Source organism: Xenopus tropicalis, chromosome 1 (assembly GCF_000004195.4).
Source record: "Xenopus tropicalis strain Nigerian chromosome 1, UCB_Xtro_10.0, whole genome shotgun sequence".
NCBI lineage: Eukaryota > Metazoa > Chordata > Amphibia > Anura > Pipidae > Xenopus > Xenopus tropicalis.
Genome location: NC_030677.2, coordinates 104,454,705 through 104,468,804, shown reverse-complemented (window position 1 = coordinate 104,468,804; position 14,100 = coordinate 104,454,705). Strand labels below are relative to the sequence as shown.

The following is a 14,100-nucleotide window of genomic DNA, read 5'->3' as shown; positions in this document are numbered from 1 at the left end:
GGCAGCCTACAGGAAATTCTGTTTGGCATTATACCTGGTTTTTATGCAACCAAAATGAGCCTCCAAGTCAGGAACTCAAAAATAATCACCCATTTTTATCACTAATTGGTAGCACATTGTCAGAAGTAGGTAGGGTCCCCTCCTTGTTTATGTTTTTATGGGAAAGGGAAGTACCTTTTTAAAGATATTTAAATAAAAATTGGTCTTTTTCATGCAGTGTTCAATAGGGACCTTATAACTACCATGGGAACAATTCAGTTGGTTATATAATTTGGTTCAACACTTATTGCATAATAAAGGAAAATTTAATTTTAAGCAAAATCACAATTTATCTTCATTAAAACATGTTAGGATTTTAGAGTTGTTAGCAGTATTTTTCCTTTCTGTTCTCTGCACAGCAGGTTTTGACTTTTAAAACAATGCATCAGAAGCCAGCTGATTAACAAATCTGTCAAGAATCACAAGGCGTTGTGGTAAATGGAGTCTTGGCTTCTACATTGTTTCAAGAGTCAGAACCAGCAGTCCAGAAAGGGACAAATAAATACTGCTTTCAATTACAATTCCATTTGAAAATAAATAACAAACTAAGTAACATTTTAAAATACAGGTATGGGACCCGTTATCCAGAATGCTCAGGACCTGGATAATGGGTTACCGGTTAAGGGGTCCGATACCTGTACAGGTATGGGACCCATTATCCGGAATGCTCGGGACCTGGGGTTTTCTGGATAAGGGGTTGTTCCGGAATTTGGATCTCCTACCTTAAAAATACTAAAAAAATTAAACCCAATAGGATGATTTTGGCTCTAATAATGCTTAATTTTATCTTCGTTGGGATGGAGTACAAGGTACAGTTTTATTATTACAGAGAAAAAGGAAACCATTTTTAAAAATGTGAATGATTTGATTAAAATGAAGTCTACGGGAGATGGCCTTTCTGTAATTCGTAACTTTGTGGATAATGGGTTTCCGGATAAAGGGTCCGATACCTGTACTGTATTTTGGAAAGTTGCTTACTTTAACATTTTGTTTTATTATGAAATTATTATATTTGGGCAAATTTTCCTTTAATTTCCAGAATCCACGGATTGCCAGTCCAGGCCTATATGAGGTTCTATGGCAATCAACACATTTGTGGATCCTATATATTAAAATGTTACATAAACGACAAAGTGTTTCAAGACTAGGGTCTAGATTAGGTTACTAGCGCGAGAAATTTTGCAACCTGTGGTAAATCTGCACTACCATGGGCCATGAATACAAGCATCTACATATGAGATTAAAAGTGCATAATTAGGTGGCTTGATTGGCAGGACAACCAGTTCTATAGTATTATCTCATGAGAACTGGAATGACCAGCTTTGAAACCCATGCATAAATAAGTAAAAAATAAAGATGCTTTCCCCTTCATCCTTAAAACAACACTCTACATTGTCCACTTCTGTGACATATATTTTATTTTCAAAAATCTTGACAGAGAAAACGTATATTTTATTTACAAGGTTTTATATTGTATTCAGTCCTCTATATAAATATTGGAATTAAATGAAAACATTTCTATTGGTGCCTGTGTTTTAAGAAAATATTATATACAGTCTTATATACAAATGTACAACTTATTGCTTTACAGTATATATTTCTTTCTATTTTACAACTTTATACAAAAGACATCATCATTTTTTTTTCTTAGGATATTGGAATGGGATGCCTTGAAGGCAGAATATAATGTAGGATTCAGCTAAATCCCACCACTTTGCTTTAAAAAAAACAAAAAAAAAAAACTTTGGTTCTGCTGTATTGTTAGTAAACCCCAATATATTCTCAATGACAGCAAATATAATTCTAAGCAACTTTTCAATACAGTTATTTTTAGTGATTGGAATTTGTAAATTCAGTAAATATTACTGGAAATTCATTACATTGTAAAACAGTATGTGTCTGTGCTTTGCTATTTCCATACACTGCTGCTTCTCACTAAAATATTGTAGTAGCCAAGACCCCCTCAAGCCAAAAACTGCAGTTCCCACAGTTCCTTGCATGTTCTGTGATTAATACAGATGAAGATGGACAATGACAACAATCTGCAAGGCACTGTGGAAAATGGAATCTTGTCTAGAGTAGAGCTGACTAATGCAATATTTTAATGGTACATGCTTTCTAGTCAGAAGGAGCAGTGGAGAGACTAGGAAAACACAGTCATACTGCTAAATTGAATAACTATTAAATTTACAAATAATTTTCAAATGATGATTAATTAGAATTCAATTTGCCTTTAGTATGAAAAATATAATACTTGTTGTGTGGCATTTGGGCTGTCACTAAGCTCCAGCAGGGGTCACAATGCCCAAGAAATGACAGAAAAAGATGGGAATGCTTTGCTTTGGAATAGGACTTCTGCCAGAGCCCTTGTAGAACTGGTCAACAGAAATCTTTGAAATTCTCAGAAGATGATGTTTGTAAATGCAAATCAGGGTTTGTATTTTGGCCAGATTTTTTTTTAAGCATTCAATATTCAGTCAAATGCAAAGTTCCAGATTCAATCTATTCATAGTTTGTAATTTCTCTGTCCAATCGATACTGTTTCTTTCATATTGTGCTTTTAAACTCCTGGAACGTCTCCAGTGCAAGTACAGTTGAATTATAAGACAAAATATGGTCAACTGAGTTCAAGATTTGACAGTAAAAAAAAAAGTCCTCCCACAGAATAGTCCTAGATCTTAACATAAAAACAACACCATTATGATAACTGTGTGTTATTTTTTCAATCTACATCCATTTATGTAGGGGTATTTAATCCTTGTGCCAGTTCAACAGTTCTGTAGGCAAATTTTTAGGAAATAAAAGTGCCCTTTTCTTCATTCACCAAAAAGTAGCTGAGTGTGAGCAGCTCAGTACCATTGATGACAGTGCTTAAATAATTTAGCAATTTCATATTCTTCAGTAGATAGAAAATTCCAGGTGATAAGAAGAGGATTTTCTCTACATTTGGCATTTGCAGGTCTTGATCGCAAACACAGAACGTATGTGCCCATTTCTGCTTCTAAATGTGTGTGTCTCGTAATCTTGGGGGACACATCCGCTGCCTGAGCCTTCTGCCCAGACTATACAGTGATCTCTGTTACGTGAATCCCTGTAAGAAAAATTGAAAAGAATATTTTAATAATGGGTAATGTTTCCATACCTAGGACCTAATATTTGTATTGCCAGTATATTGCAGGTGGGAAAAACAGGAAGAACTCCCTTATCACTCCAGCACCAGACCAAATCAAACTATTTTCAAATTTTAAAAAATGGAGAAATAAGTAAACTTACGGTCTCTCTGATCAGGGCATTTTTTTTATCCAGCATTAGGACTGTATCTTAGTTACCTGCTTCCTATTGCTAAGTTAGCCTAAATAGTAAAGCCAAGTAACATCTGAGAGTCTTATGTAAAGTGCATGTGTTTTAGAATAGAAAATGAATGTAAATGAAAATGAATGTAAATTGCAAAAGTATTCACAAGACCACTGTTTGCACCAGCTCAGGGTTTAGTTTCCTTTTAACATGATCACACTTCCCTTTTGGACCAGTCTGCAGTGTAAGGTGGAAAATGCCCATACATAGTCAAGAAATTATAACAGTCAATAAGGGTTGTGACATGTGGCACCAATTGAGCATCCAGTCATATAATGAATTTATCATCAACCATAATCTGCTGTTTCACCGTTTTTGCAAACCATGTCAGTTTGATTTATTATTTTCTAGTTGGTTCCTGTGCCTGACTTCAATGGATTAAAGAGACATTACTCAAGTGTTATAGAGAGGTGCAAACAGGAAACTAAGAAGGTGGGAAGGGAGTCTGGGAGCAGCTGTGCTTACCTGAGTAGACAATGGCTTCCTGATGAGCAGCCTCCTAAGCACCTTCCCACATCAATTTCCTGAAAGATTTACAAAACAAAGGAGTTAAAAACACACCAAAACCCACACCAACAATGCAGATGCCTTCACAAAATCTATCTGCTTAATAAGGAACTACTGGTTTGCATATGAAATGCTATGCTCTGTTAAACTTTATTACACCACACATGCTGCTGCTGGTGGGCTGTAGGGTGGTAAACAAAATAAAAAGATATAAAATAAAGATTAAAATGGGCAGCTACATATATTTGACAACCAAAATAGCAAATGTATATTTTGTTGCAAATTAAGACCTTTAGCAAGAGAAATATCTCCATCACTTAAACAGTAATGGTTGTGAATAATCACATAAGATAAATTTAAAGATAGAGTGTGGGGCAGAGCACACTGCTTTAAACGTCATACTCTGTGGTCTGTATTTTAGGCTACCGCCACGTGGCGCATATCCACTGCTTCTGCACGGTGTTGGCATGTATGCAAACCACTTAGCGGATTTTGGCACAAAAATGCATTTACTCACATTTTTGCTCTGAAAACCGCTCCATGTGTCTACTGTGCCTGTTAGTGCAGAAGTAGGTGCTGTTTTCTCCACTTACGTTTGTATGCAGATGGAGACACAACCTCTATAGCATTAACCTTATCCTGAACAGAATCAGTTTAAAGGAACAGTAACACCAAAAAAGAAAGTGTATAAAAGTAATTACAATATAATGTACTGTTGCCCTGCATTGCTACAACTGGTGTGTTTTCCTCAGAAAGACTACTGTAGTTTATATAAGTAAGCTGCTGTGTAGCCATGGGGGCAGCCATTCAGTGGAGAAAAGGCACAGGTTACTTAGCAGATAACAGATAAACCCCCATTATATGGGGCTTATCTACTAGTTATCTGCTATGTAACCTGTGCCTTTTCTCCTTTTTCCAGCTTGAATGGCTGCCCCCGTGGCTACACAGCAGCTTATTTATATAGTAGCTTTTCTGTAGCAAAAATACCAGTTTTTTTGCAGAGCAACAGCACATTATTTTTGAATTACTTTAAAACAATTTAATTTTTTGATGTTACTGTTCCTTTAAGGACAGGAAGTGTTGCACAGAAGTTGGTGTGACATATGAGCTAGACAATGATATAGAGTGTATTTATTACTGGACTCATTTTAAGTTTAAGAAATTAATTTAAAGAGTTACTACTTTCAGAAGTATTATGAGACCAAAAAAGTCAAAGACAAAAAGTTTGCTTATCTGTTATTTTATATCTAGTTGATGCCCTTTTGGTTAAACAATCTCTGCTCATACCACTCATTAGCGGGATCATATGGACTGATAAAGTAATATAAGCACCTGATTCTGAGCCAATTCCAATCATTTAGACTGAAATACAGTCAGATATCATATAGTTAATCTGTTTGTGCTTATCCTCATATTTATAGTATTTACTTCATGATATAGTGATTCTGCCTAGCCCCACAAAGTTTGATTTCAGATGTCTGCATAAATACTGCCATTGGCCAGGCATACCTTTAGTCTCTCCTCTTTGATGCCATTAGAATTGTACGCTACTTCATAGTAATATTCCAGGTAGCTGATTCGGTAGCAGTTCTCCTTCATTTCACAGTTTTCCACAGTCTGCACAATCTCTGCTCCATTTGGGCTTTCAACCACCACAGTGTCAAATTTAGTTGGGGAACACAGGAGACCTATTTAGAAAAGCAAAACAGGAGTTAAGTTTTGTGACCTACATTTCATAACAATTTTGATGCTATTCTTAAGGGAATTAACAGCAGTTAGGACACAGAGAGTAGACTGTTGAGCTGGTTATTTCTATTACAGTGCTTATAACTGTAGTGTATAATATATATAAAGACATAAAAATATATGAAAATACAATAAACCTCTTAGGTTTATAATATTTGTTAGTTTCAGCTAAGGTACTTTTAATATCAGTGTGCTTATAAATGTCCACCATGAGTGTGCTGGCCTAAAATAGCAATTGTGCATGTGGCATTTTGTCTCTTAGAAAATAAACTTACATTGTAGTTACAGGGGAATCTTTAGGCAACTCACTAGAAGCAATTTGAGCTAAATGAGAGACAGACATGTGTGCCATTTCCCCAAGCAAAGTAACATGCAAATGCAAAGCCCTTGCAAACAGACTGTTATTTGTATATGACTATGATATTTAACACTTAGTAATTATAAAAGCTTTTTGCTAGTGCCATAATACATATCGATTTATCAGTACTATGCTTTTTTAACCATAATTGTGGTAGATTAATCTAGTTATTTGTTATGTGGTTGATATGACAAATAGGTAGCTACATCACTAAAAGAAGGACATTTTTAAGAAAAAGGACTACTATTGTGTAAAAATGCAATATAGTTAAAATGGTTATTTAGTTTATATTTTCACACAAAAACCCTAAAGATCACATCAAAAATGTTATTTCTGACATACACCCACCTACAATTAAATGACCAATTCTCAGTAAAACCAGTATTAGTACAGATTGTACATATATGGTCTTCTTTGCTCCCAAGGTCATCACACAGGCAATGTAGTACTACTTTGATAGGAGTGCATGCCAGCTTTCCTACAGAACATACTCCTGGCTGCAGATAGTGCTCTTCTTATTGCAGGAATGACAGTCAAACCAGGAGTGGCTGTTTTCTATGCCAAAAATTAATGACCTAAACCTTTGTTGGTGGAGTCCACAGAGTCAGAGCCATTAAGATATTTGAACTATAAGTAATAACATAGATTTACACATGTTATATCATAACTTTGTTATCTAACTAAACCAATTTTACATTGTGCCAATAGGTATATAGTTTCCTATGGTGATATAACGAGTTATTTGTCAGCATTATTTTAGGATTTTCTTAACGATTCCTAACATTTAGATAAAGTGTATACCTGTGCTGGTTTTAGGACTAGAACACTTTCCAACATCCACTGTTGATTCAAATGGAGTGTCTGGAAAAAATGTCTTCAGAAATGGCATTCGAATGCAATCATGCGGTGTCAGGCTGCACTGGCAATCCTCTATCACCTCCACTTCTTGGATACCCTGGAAAAGCAGGACTCTTTCAATCCCAACTTTGGTAGGCTGACAGGTAGACTCCTGGGGACAAGAAGGTTCTGATCCAGAAGAAGGATGTGGGTCTGGAACCCTTTCACGCAGCTGTAAAATATAATTATTTGACACGTTAATAAATTGTTGACATTTTACAGTACTTGTAACATGTACAAAACATCAAATGCAGTCTATGACATTTACATTAAATAAACACTACAAGTAAACCTTTATAGGCTACATAGTCTAGGACAGTGATCCGCAATCAGTGGCTCAGGGGCAACATGTTGCTCCCCAACCCCTTGGATGTTGCTCCCAGTGGCCTCAAAGCAGGGGCTTATTTTTTAATTTCTGGTTAGGAGGCAAGTTTTGGTTGCATAGAAACCAAGTATAAAGCCAATCAGAGCCTCCTGTAGGCTGCCAGTCCACATAGGGGCTATTAAGTAGCAATTATAGCTATTATTTGGCACCCCAGGAACATTTTTCATGCTTGTGTTGCTCCCTAACACTTTTTCCATTTAAATGTGGCTCACTGGTATAAAAGGTTGGGGATCCCTGGTCTAGGACATAGCTTTCAGTTGTTTAAGGAATGATGTCTATTACTGAGCTTTATAGCACAAGTGAGTAACTATCAGCCGCATTGTTTTTAATTTACTGTAGCTTTGGTGTTTGTAATTGTTTTAAATGTTTCTGTCAGTGAGGGAACTATAGTTTATACATCATATCTATAAGTTTTACATAGCATCAATGACATCTGTGGCATTCTGTTATAAACATAGGTAAAAAGTGTCTGAGGACTTATGCTTGTTGGGATTAAGGAAAGGGTGTTTCAGTGTTGTAGTCAAAACACTAGGAATTCCTAGGGCTATCGATTATCCTAGACTGCTGCACTTATTGCAATTTTAACTGGTGGCAATATAAACATATGCTTAATATAAGCAAATCGTGTTTATGAATAAAATGTGTTATATTCATTTGCATTAATACACATGTTGGCATGAAGAACTTTTCAGCCAAACTGCCTCAGGAAAGGTAAGTGGGGAAAGTGGGAGTGGTCTATCCTAGTGTCATGCTTTCTGGCATTTTTGCGTATTTAATACACAAACAATCAACATGTATTTTGATATTTTGATCATGGGAGAGCATAGAGAAGGACATAAATTTGGAATATTTTAACTTTTGCAACTAACAGTTTGAGCTTTCAAGAACACAAAGCATTTGGGAGATACACCAAAAAAACCACTATTTTAAATGTTGAGTTTGTCAACTAAATGTTTTCCTCCTGAGAGAAAGTTGAGAAACTTCCACAGTTTATGCACCTTTAAACCAATTTTCTTAAAAAACAGAAATAACAGAAACCTGTTGTGTTTTGTGACAACAGATTAAATAGACCTGTCAATGCAGCACAAGAAAATTGACACCTACCTTTTTATTTTTCAGGATATCCAGCATGGAAGAATGCTTTGCAAGTGCAGGCAACGCCTGATTGTACGAATTAATTCTTTGGGGAATACCACAATGAGACCTGCACAAGCCGACATCTACACTTACTGGACTGCCAGAAATATCTGTAATAAAAAAAATATGGCTTTAGTTGATGTTTTTCAAGCTCTACTTATGCTGAGGTGAACTGGGAAAATGTGAATTCTCTGTGAACAAGGTTGCAAAAAAACCTCCTTAATTGGGATTGAATAAAAGCTGTTAAAGAGGCAGTATTATAGAATATATGTTTATATATTTGTGGTCTTGTAACTGTTAGCACTGCACAGGATGGCACAAATATAAGATGTTTTTACCTTGTCCAATATAAACAAAATTGCTTTGTCTTTTACAGCAGCCTCTCTCTGCAAATAGATTGCGCCTGTCATTCTGCCTGTTCATCACGCTATCATCTAAAAGACAAAATAAGGTAAAAGCTCATTTTTCATACTTTGCATCACATTATATTGGCACATGTATCTAACTAGAAAAGCAAATTACACTAGTTATGTTTGCAGTTGACGGCAAGTCATGCTTATATCCACATGGAATTATAAATATATATATAAGGTTTTGGAATTAGAATACTTACAGGCAGCAAAATGTGAGCTGAACATGCTACAGAGATACAGTAGAACCAAGAAAAGATGTTCCATGTCTGATGCCTTCTCCTGTTTGAAAGCTAATGGATTAGTCTGAGAATTTTTGGTGCAGACCTTTATATCCTAAGGGGCCAGATTTAATATGTATATTGATGGTCAAGCTACAAGAGGTTTCTTAGATTACAATCTTAATACAACACAAAAGTGGTGTCAAGAAAAACCCTAAACTAATTGAATTTCCACACTTAAATGTCTCAGAGACAGTGGCCAAAGATAACTTCAAAGAGCTGTTTTAAATACCAAATTATGCCCCCCAAGGTATAGTCGTCTTTTGTTTTTATTGACTTGCTCAGCTTGAGGTGTTAGTTAAAACCACTTGTTCCAGCCAAATGAAGCTCTAAGTAGCTTTGAGACTCCTCTAAGTCTCCTCATTTGAAAGGGAACAAAAACACTTAAAAGATTTTCAGCAGGCTCTCTTGTCTTTTATCTGCAGTTAAAAAGCTCTCACGACACTTAAGCTGTTAAATTCACAGCATTTTTTGATAAACTGAAACTCCAGCCTACAGGAGATCCAAAATCTTACATTTATGTAATAGCAGCAAATGAGACAATCCCTTGTTAATCTTCACAACTTTTATTACATTTAATGAATGGAGCAACAGTATTATCCCTAACTGATTTACATGATCTTTTATATTTTGTCTGTGTTATTCATATTGTCCAATGTGCTAAATAATTACCGAAACTATATAATTACAGTCAGATATCTTCTGTCACTTTTACAACAGTTTTCTCTTTGTTTATGCTGGGTTCTGTATCTTGTACACATTTTTAGCCGCATTTGAACAAGATTTAAAATGGATTTTTTTCCATAATAAGATTTACATGATTACAAATGAAATAAAATAATATTATAATTAATTATAATGATGACAAAGAAGAGAATATTCAAGAGTAAACCTTTGGCTTTAAAGGTGGTCATACACAGAGCGCTAAAAGCTGTTGATTTGGTTCTTCCAGACCAAGCAGATTATTGGCCCATGTACGGGGCCCTCTGATGGACCTATTTTACAGATTTACAGATTTTACAGATCTAATCCTTAGGTCTCCTCAAGGTGGACATTATGGTTTAAAATAAATAGCTTTTATTCTAGCAAAAGGTTATTATAGGGCTATATATACTTACTCTACCATAATATACAGGGAATAATGTTACCTGTAATGCAAATGTACACGAATCACAGATATCATATAACAACAGCATTACATTATGTTTTTATAAACATAAGAGCCATGATACTGTAAATTAAAAATATATATGATCAGGGTCGGACTGGGCCGCCGGGACACCTGGAAAAATCCCGGTGGGCCCCGCTCTAGTGGGCCCCGGTGGCCCAGATCCATCCCTTACCTGTGCTCCCCCTGCCCAACCGCTCCTCCCCTGACGTGATAAATTTAGACGCTCAGGGGAGGACGTCGGGTGGGGGGCCCTGCGAGGGGGGTTAGGGGGCCCCTACGGAGGGGGGGGGCGTTGCGGTGCGGGCACCTGCAGGGCCCCTGGGGCGGGAGCCCCGGTGGGCCCTTCACCCCCCAGTCCGACCCTGTATATGATATATATATCAGTCTCTGCAGTGTCTGCACTCTAATGCCAAAAGCTTTATATCTTGCGGGGTGCACAGCCAAATGTAATTATTTATCAATAAATATTCCACAACCGGCACAACCTGTAAAATTAACACAAGTTTATTGCAAATATATTGTATAAAGAATCCGACGTTTCGGTCCTCAACCTTTCTCTTGAGAAAGGTCCTGTTGAGGACCGAAACGTCAGATTCTTTATACAATATGTTCGCAATAAACGTGATAATTTTACAGGGTGTGCCAGTTGTGGAATATTTATTGCTATATATAGTAGCTTTTGCATCACACTCCACAAATTTTACTGCCAACCTCCAAACAAATTCTGTATTACAAGACATACCATCACTTTACTTATTTCATAGGCCACTTCTGCCAACATTTAATAATTATTTTACAGTTTAAAAGACTGACAGAATATTGCTTAACATGCTTTGTAGTAGCATCAATTACTAGAACTAAACAAGTGTTAAGGCACTAAGGCAGTCATACATGGGCCACCCCCATATATTATCCAACTCTATAGCTTATGAGAAACAATAGACAATGTCAAAAGTAGCTGTGGTTCTTCACTTCCTCATGAGCCTGTGCACCATACACTAGCAGATATGATGCATTAGATTATAAATCTGCCCCAAATCAGACAATATCCATAGTACATGGATATTGGTTAGGTTTTAATGATCACTATACATGTCCTGCAAATCACAGAACATTTTTTTTGGTATGGGCATGGACAGCTTTATTTGTGAATACTAACCCTAAACAGAGCAAAAGGATCCCTTGTCTTCCTTATCTCCTATGTAGCTTATTGCCTTGTGCCTAAAAGCAATGACACACGTGACCTTGGCTACCGGGGGCGACAAAACATCCCTTGTTTCCTTCCTACTGGTTAAAATGCTGGGGGAAACTAATTTCCAAAGTTTCCAGAAGTGTCCTCGAGAGGCTAGTTTGGGCAATTACACAAAGTAGCCGTGGTTCGCATTTTAGTCTCTTTGAAAGAATTTGAAGGATATCAGTTGCCCACGGCAGAGGGTAGACAGTAAGCTATAATAGTTTGGGCCACATAGAACTTAGGCCTACACTGCACACTGATTCCACCCCCACCCCCGCTCTGTATCTGTGTGCATTGACAGTATGGGGCTGATTTACTTACCCACGAACGTGTCGAATGGAGTCCGATTGCGTTTTTTTCGTAATGATCGGTACTTTGCGATTTTTTCGGATTCTGTACGAATTTTTCGGATCCAATACGATTTTTGCGTAAAAACGCGAGTTTTCCTATCCATTACGAAAGTTGCGTAAAAAGTTGCGCATTTTGCGTAGCGTTAAAACTTACGCGAAAAGTTGCGCATTTTTCGTAGCGTTAAGTTTTAACGCTACGAAAAATGCGCAACTTTTCGCGTAAGTTTTAACGCTACGAAAAATGCGCAACTTTTTACGCAACTTTCGTAATGGATACGAAAAACTCGCGTTTTTACGCAAAAATCGTATTGGTAACGAAAAATTCGTACAGAATCCGAAAAAATCGCAAAACATACGAAAAAGTCGCAAAATGTTCGTTTTCAAGTCGGAACTTTTCCAATTCGGGTCGGATTCGTGGGTTAGTAAATCAGCCCCTATGTCTATGAAGATTCTCATTCATCCATGTTATGATATACAATTTCTAGGAGAATTAAGTCTAAAACAACTGGACTGCTTTGAGTTTTTTTTAAAATGTTTCACCACTCATTGACAGTATGCTCAAATTTTCTGTTCCTAATCCAGTCCATGTGCTGTGTTCTCACAGACGGATTTCAGTTCTGTCAAGGTAGAAGGACAGACCTGTTTTTGAGCACTCTGTTGTCTGTCTGGCCTTTAAGCAGGACATTAACTTATCCTTCTTTTAGAGCCTGTCTATAAAGAATTATATAAATTACCATGCTTATACTAAAACAGCATGAACAACTGATTTATATTTATTGTCATTTTATGTCGTTTGCATCTACTACAACATCTTAGAAGAGTGCCCAGCCATGTAGCCAACATTTCTGGCCAACAGAAAACTCTTGGAGGTAGATATCCATGGTAAGAACAGTTTGTATATTTTCTACAACTGTTTATACATTTCAGCTCATCACAAAACATGTTTAATTAAGGTTACATCTTCAGGCTTAGTAGAATAATTTAGTAATTTGTGTATTTTGGTAATTATAATCTCCACCTGTCACCATGTCTCATAGCAATCATAGATAATACCTGAAGCACATATAGCACTCATAGGCGGTTCATTGCTCATTAATTCTCAAGCAAGAATTTTTTGAGCAGAGCTCATCCTGTCATCACTGTGTGTGCTTCCTATAGCTTGCTATGAGAATTTGTGATTGGCACATGAGGCATTTTGACCACAGCTGTTGTGTGCCTTATGTCAGCATATATTTGAATGCACTCTGTGACTTCAGCATTAGGACAAGGGCACACTAAGTGGATTGACCACTTTTCTCCACAGGCATTTTTATATATGTGGAGGAAAGCAGATACCCCCTTATGTGCACACCCCTGTAACCCCATTGACAGACCCAACTTTAGCCTGTGTGGAGCTACATGGAGCAAATATTGGCAATGCCGGATTTACAATTTTGGCTCCCAGAGGCCGCCCCCATTCCCAATCCACTTAGTGTGCCCTTGCCCTTAGATGGAAGCTCTGCCTAGCAAACATCGCTAGTATAGCCACCTCATATTTTCCTTGTTACTGCACTCAGTTTTTGTTTTCTTTTATTATATTCACTACTAATTTCACCTTGTTATTTGAAATGCTATAATCATAGAATAAACTCACTTCCCCAAATGCTTGACATTTATTCAAAAGTCTGAACTGAAAAGAAGCAGGAAAAAGTTTTGTAACTTTGAAATATTTTGAATATTTGGACTTGTCACACCGAAACTTCTACTATTTCGAATTGTCGGACAAAAATACAAAACCTCAAGTTTCAAAGCAAAAGAAGGATCCTCCATGGAAGGGACATCTGCCATTGACTCCATAGCTGGCGAATAGATGGATTTGGATTTTCATGATTTTTGATGCATAGTAAATTTCGAAAAATTCACGTTCTTTTTCTTTGACTTTTTTTCTTTGACTTTTAGCAGGGAAAAAAACATCTAAGCGTCAGTAAATGGCCCCCTTAGTCTTTCTCTGCAGGGAATAGCAGAGACTTGAGTCTTTGCTCTGTTTGTTACTTTTACTGAAATGAATATAGGTGTCTTATAGAGTTCTTTAGAAAGTTCAAAGCCTCTTTATGCTAACTAAACTTAGAGCTCTGACATTAAAGATTTAGTAGAACAATCAAATTTGTCATCTATTTGCATTTAAGATAATTAGTTCTATAAGGAAATGAGCACTTCATATTTGGGTTAATGCAGATGTTTCAGCAGGTTCT

At 36.7% G+C, this 14,100-nt stretch overlaps 1 protein-coding gene and 1 long non-coding RNA gene across 2 annotated transcripts; one reads left to right on the top strand and one right to left on the bottom strand.

Moving 5' to 3' along the window:
- Positions 1 to 1,439: 1,439 nt before the first annotated feature.
- On the bottom strand, positions 1,440 to 9,136 carry pnhd (pinhead; the record flags this gene model as incomplete). The annotated part of the gene is given in 7 exon segments (NM_203534.1): positions 1,440 to 3,130; positions 3,859 to 3,917; positions 5,410 to 5,588; positions 6,806 to 7,073; positions 8,391 to 8,533; positions 8,762 to 8,857; positions 9,037 to 9,136. Coding segments are annotated over 7 exon segments (960 nt in total). The 5' UTR covers positions 9,101 to 9,136.
- Positions 8,799 to 14,100, top strand: LOC116412038. The gene is made up of 2 exons (XR_004223490.1): positions 8,799 to 8,874; positions 12,686 to 14,100. It is a non-coding gene; the product is annotated as an uncharacterized LOC116412038 (long non-coding RNA).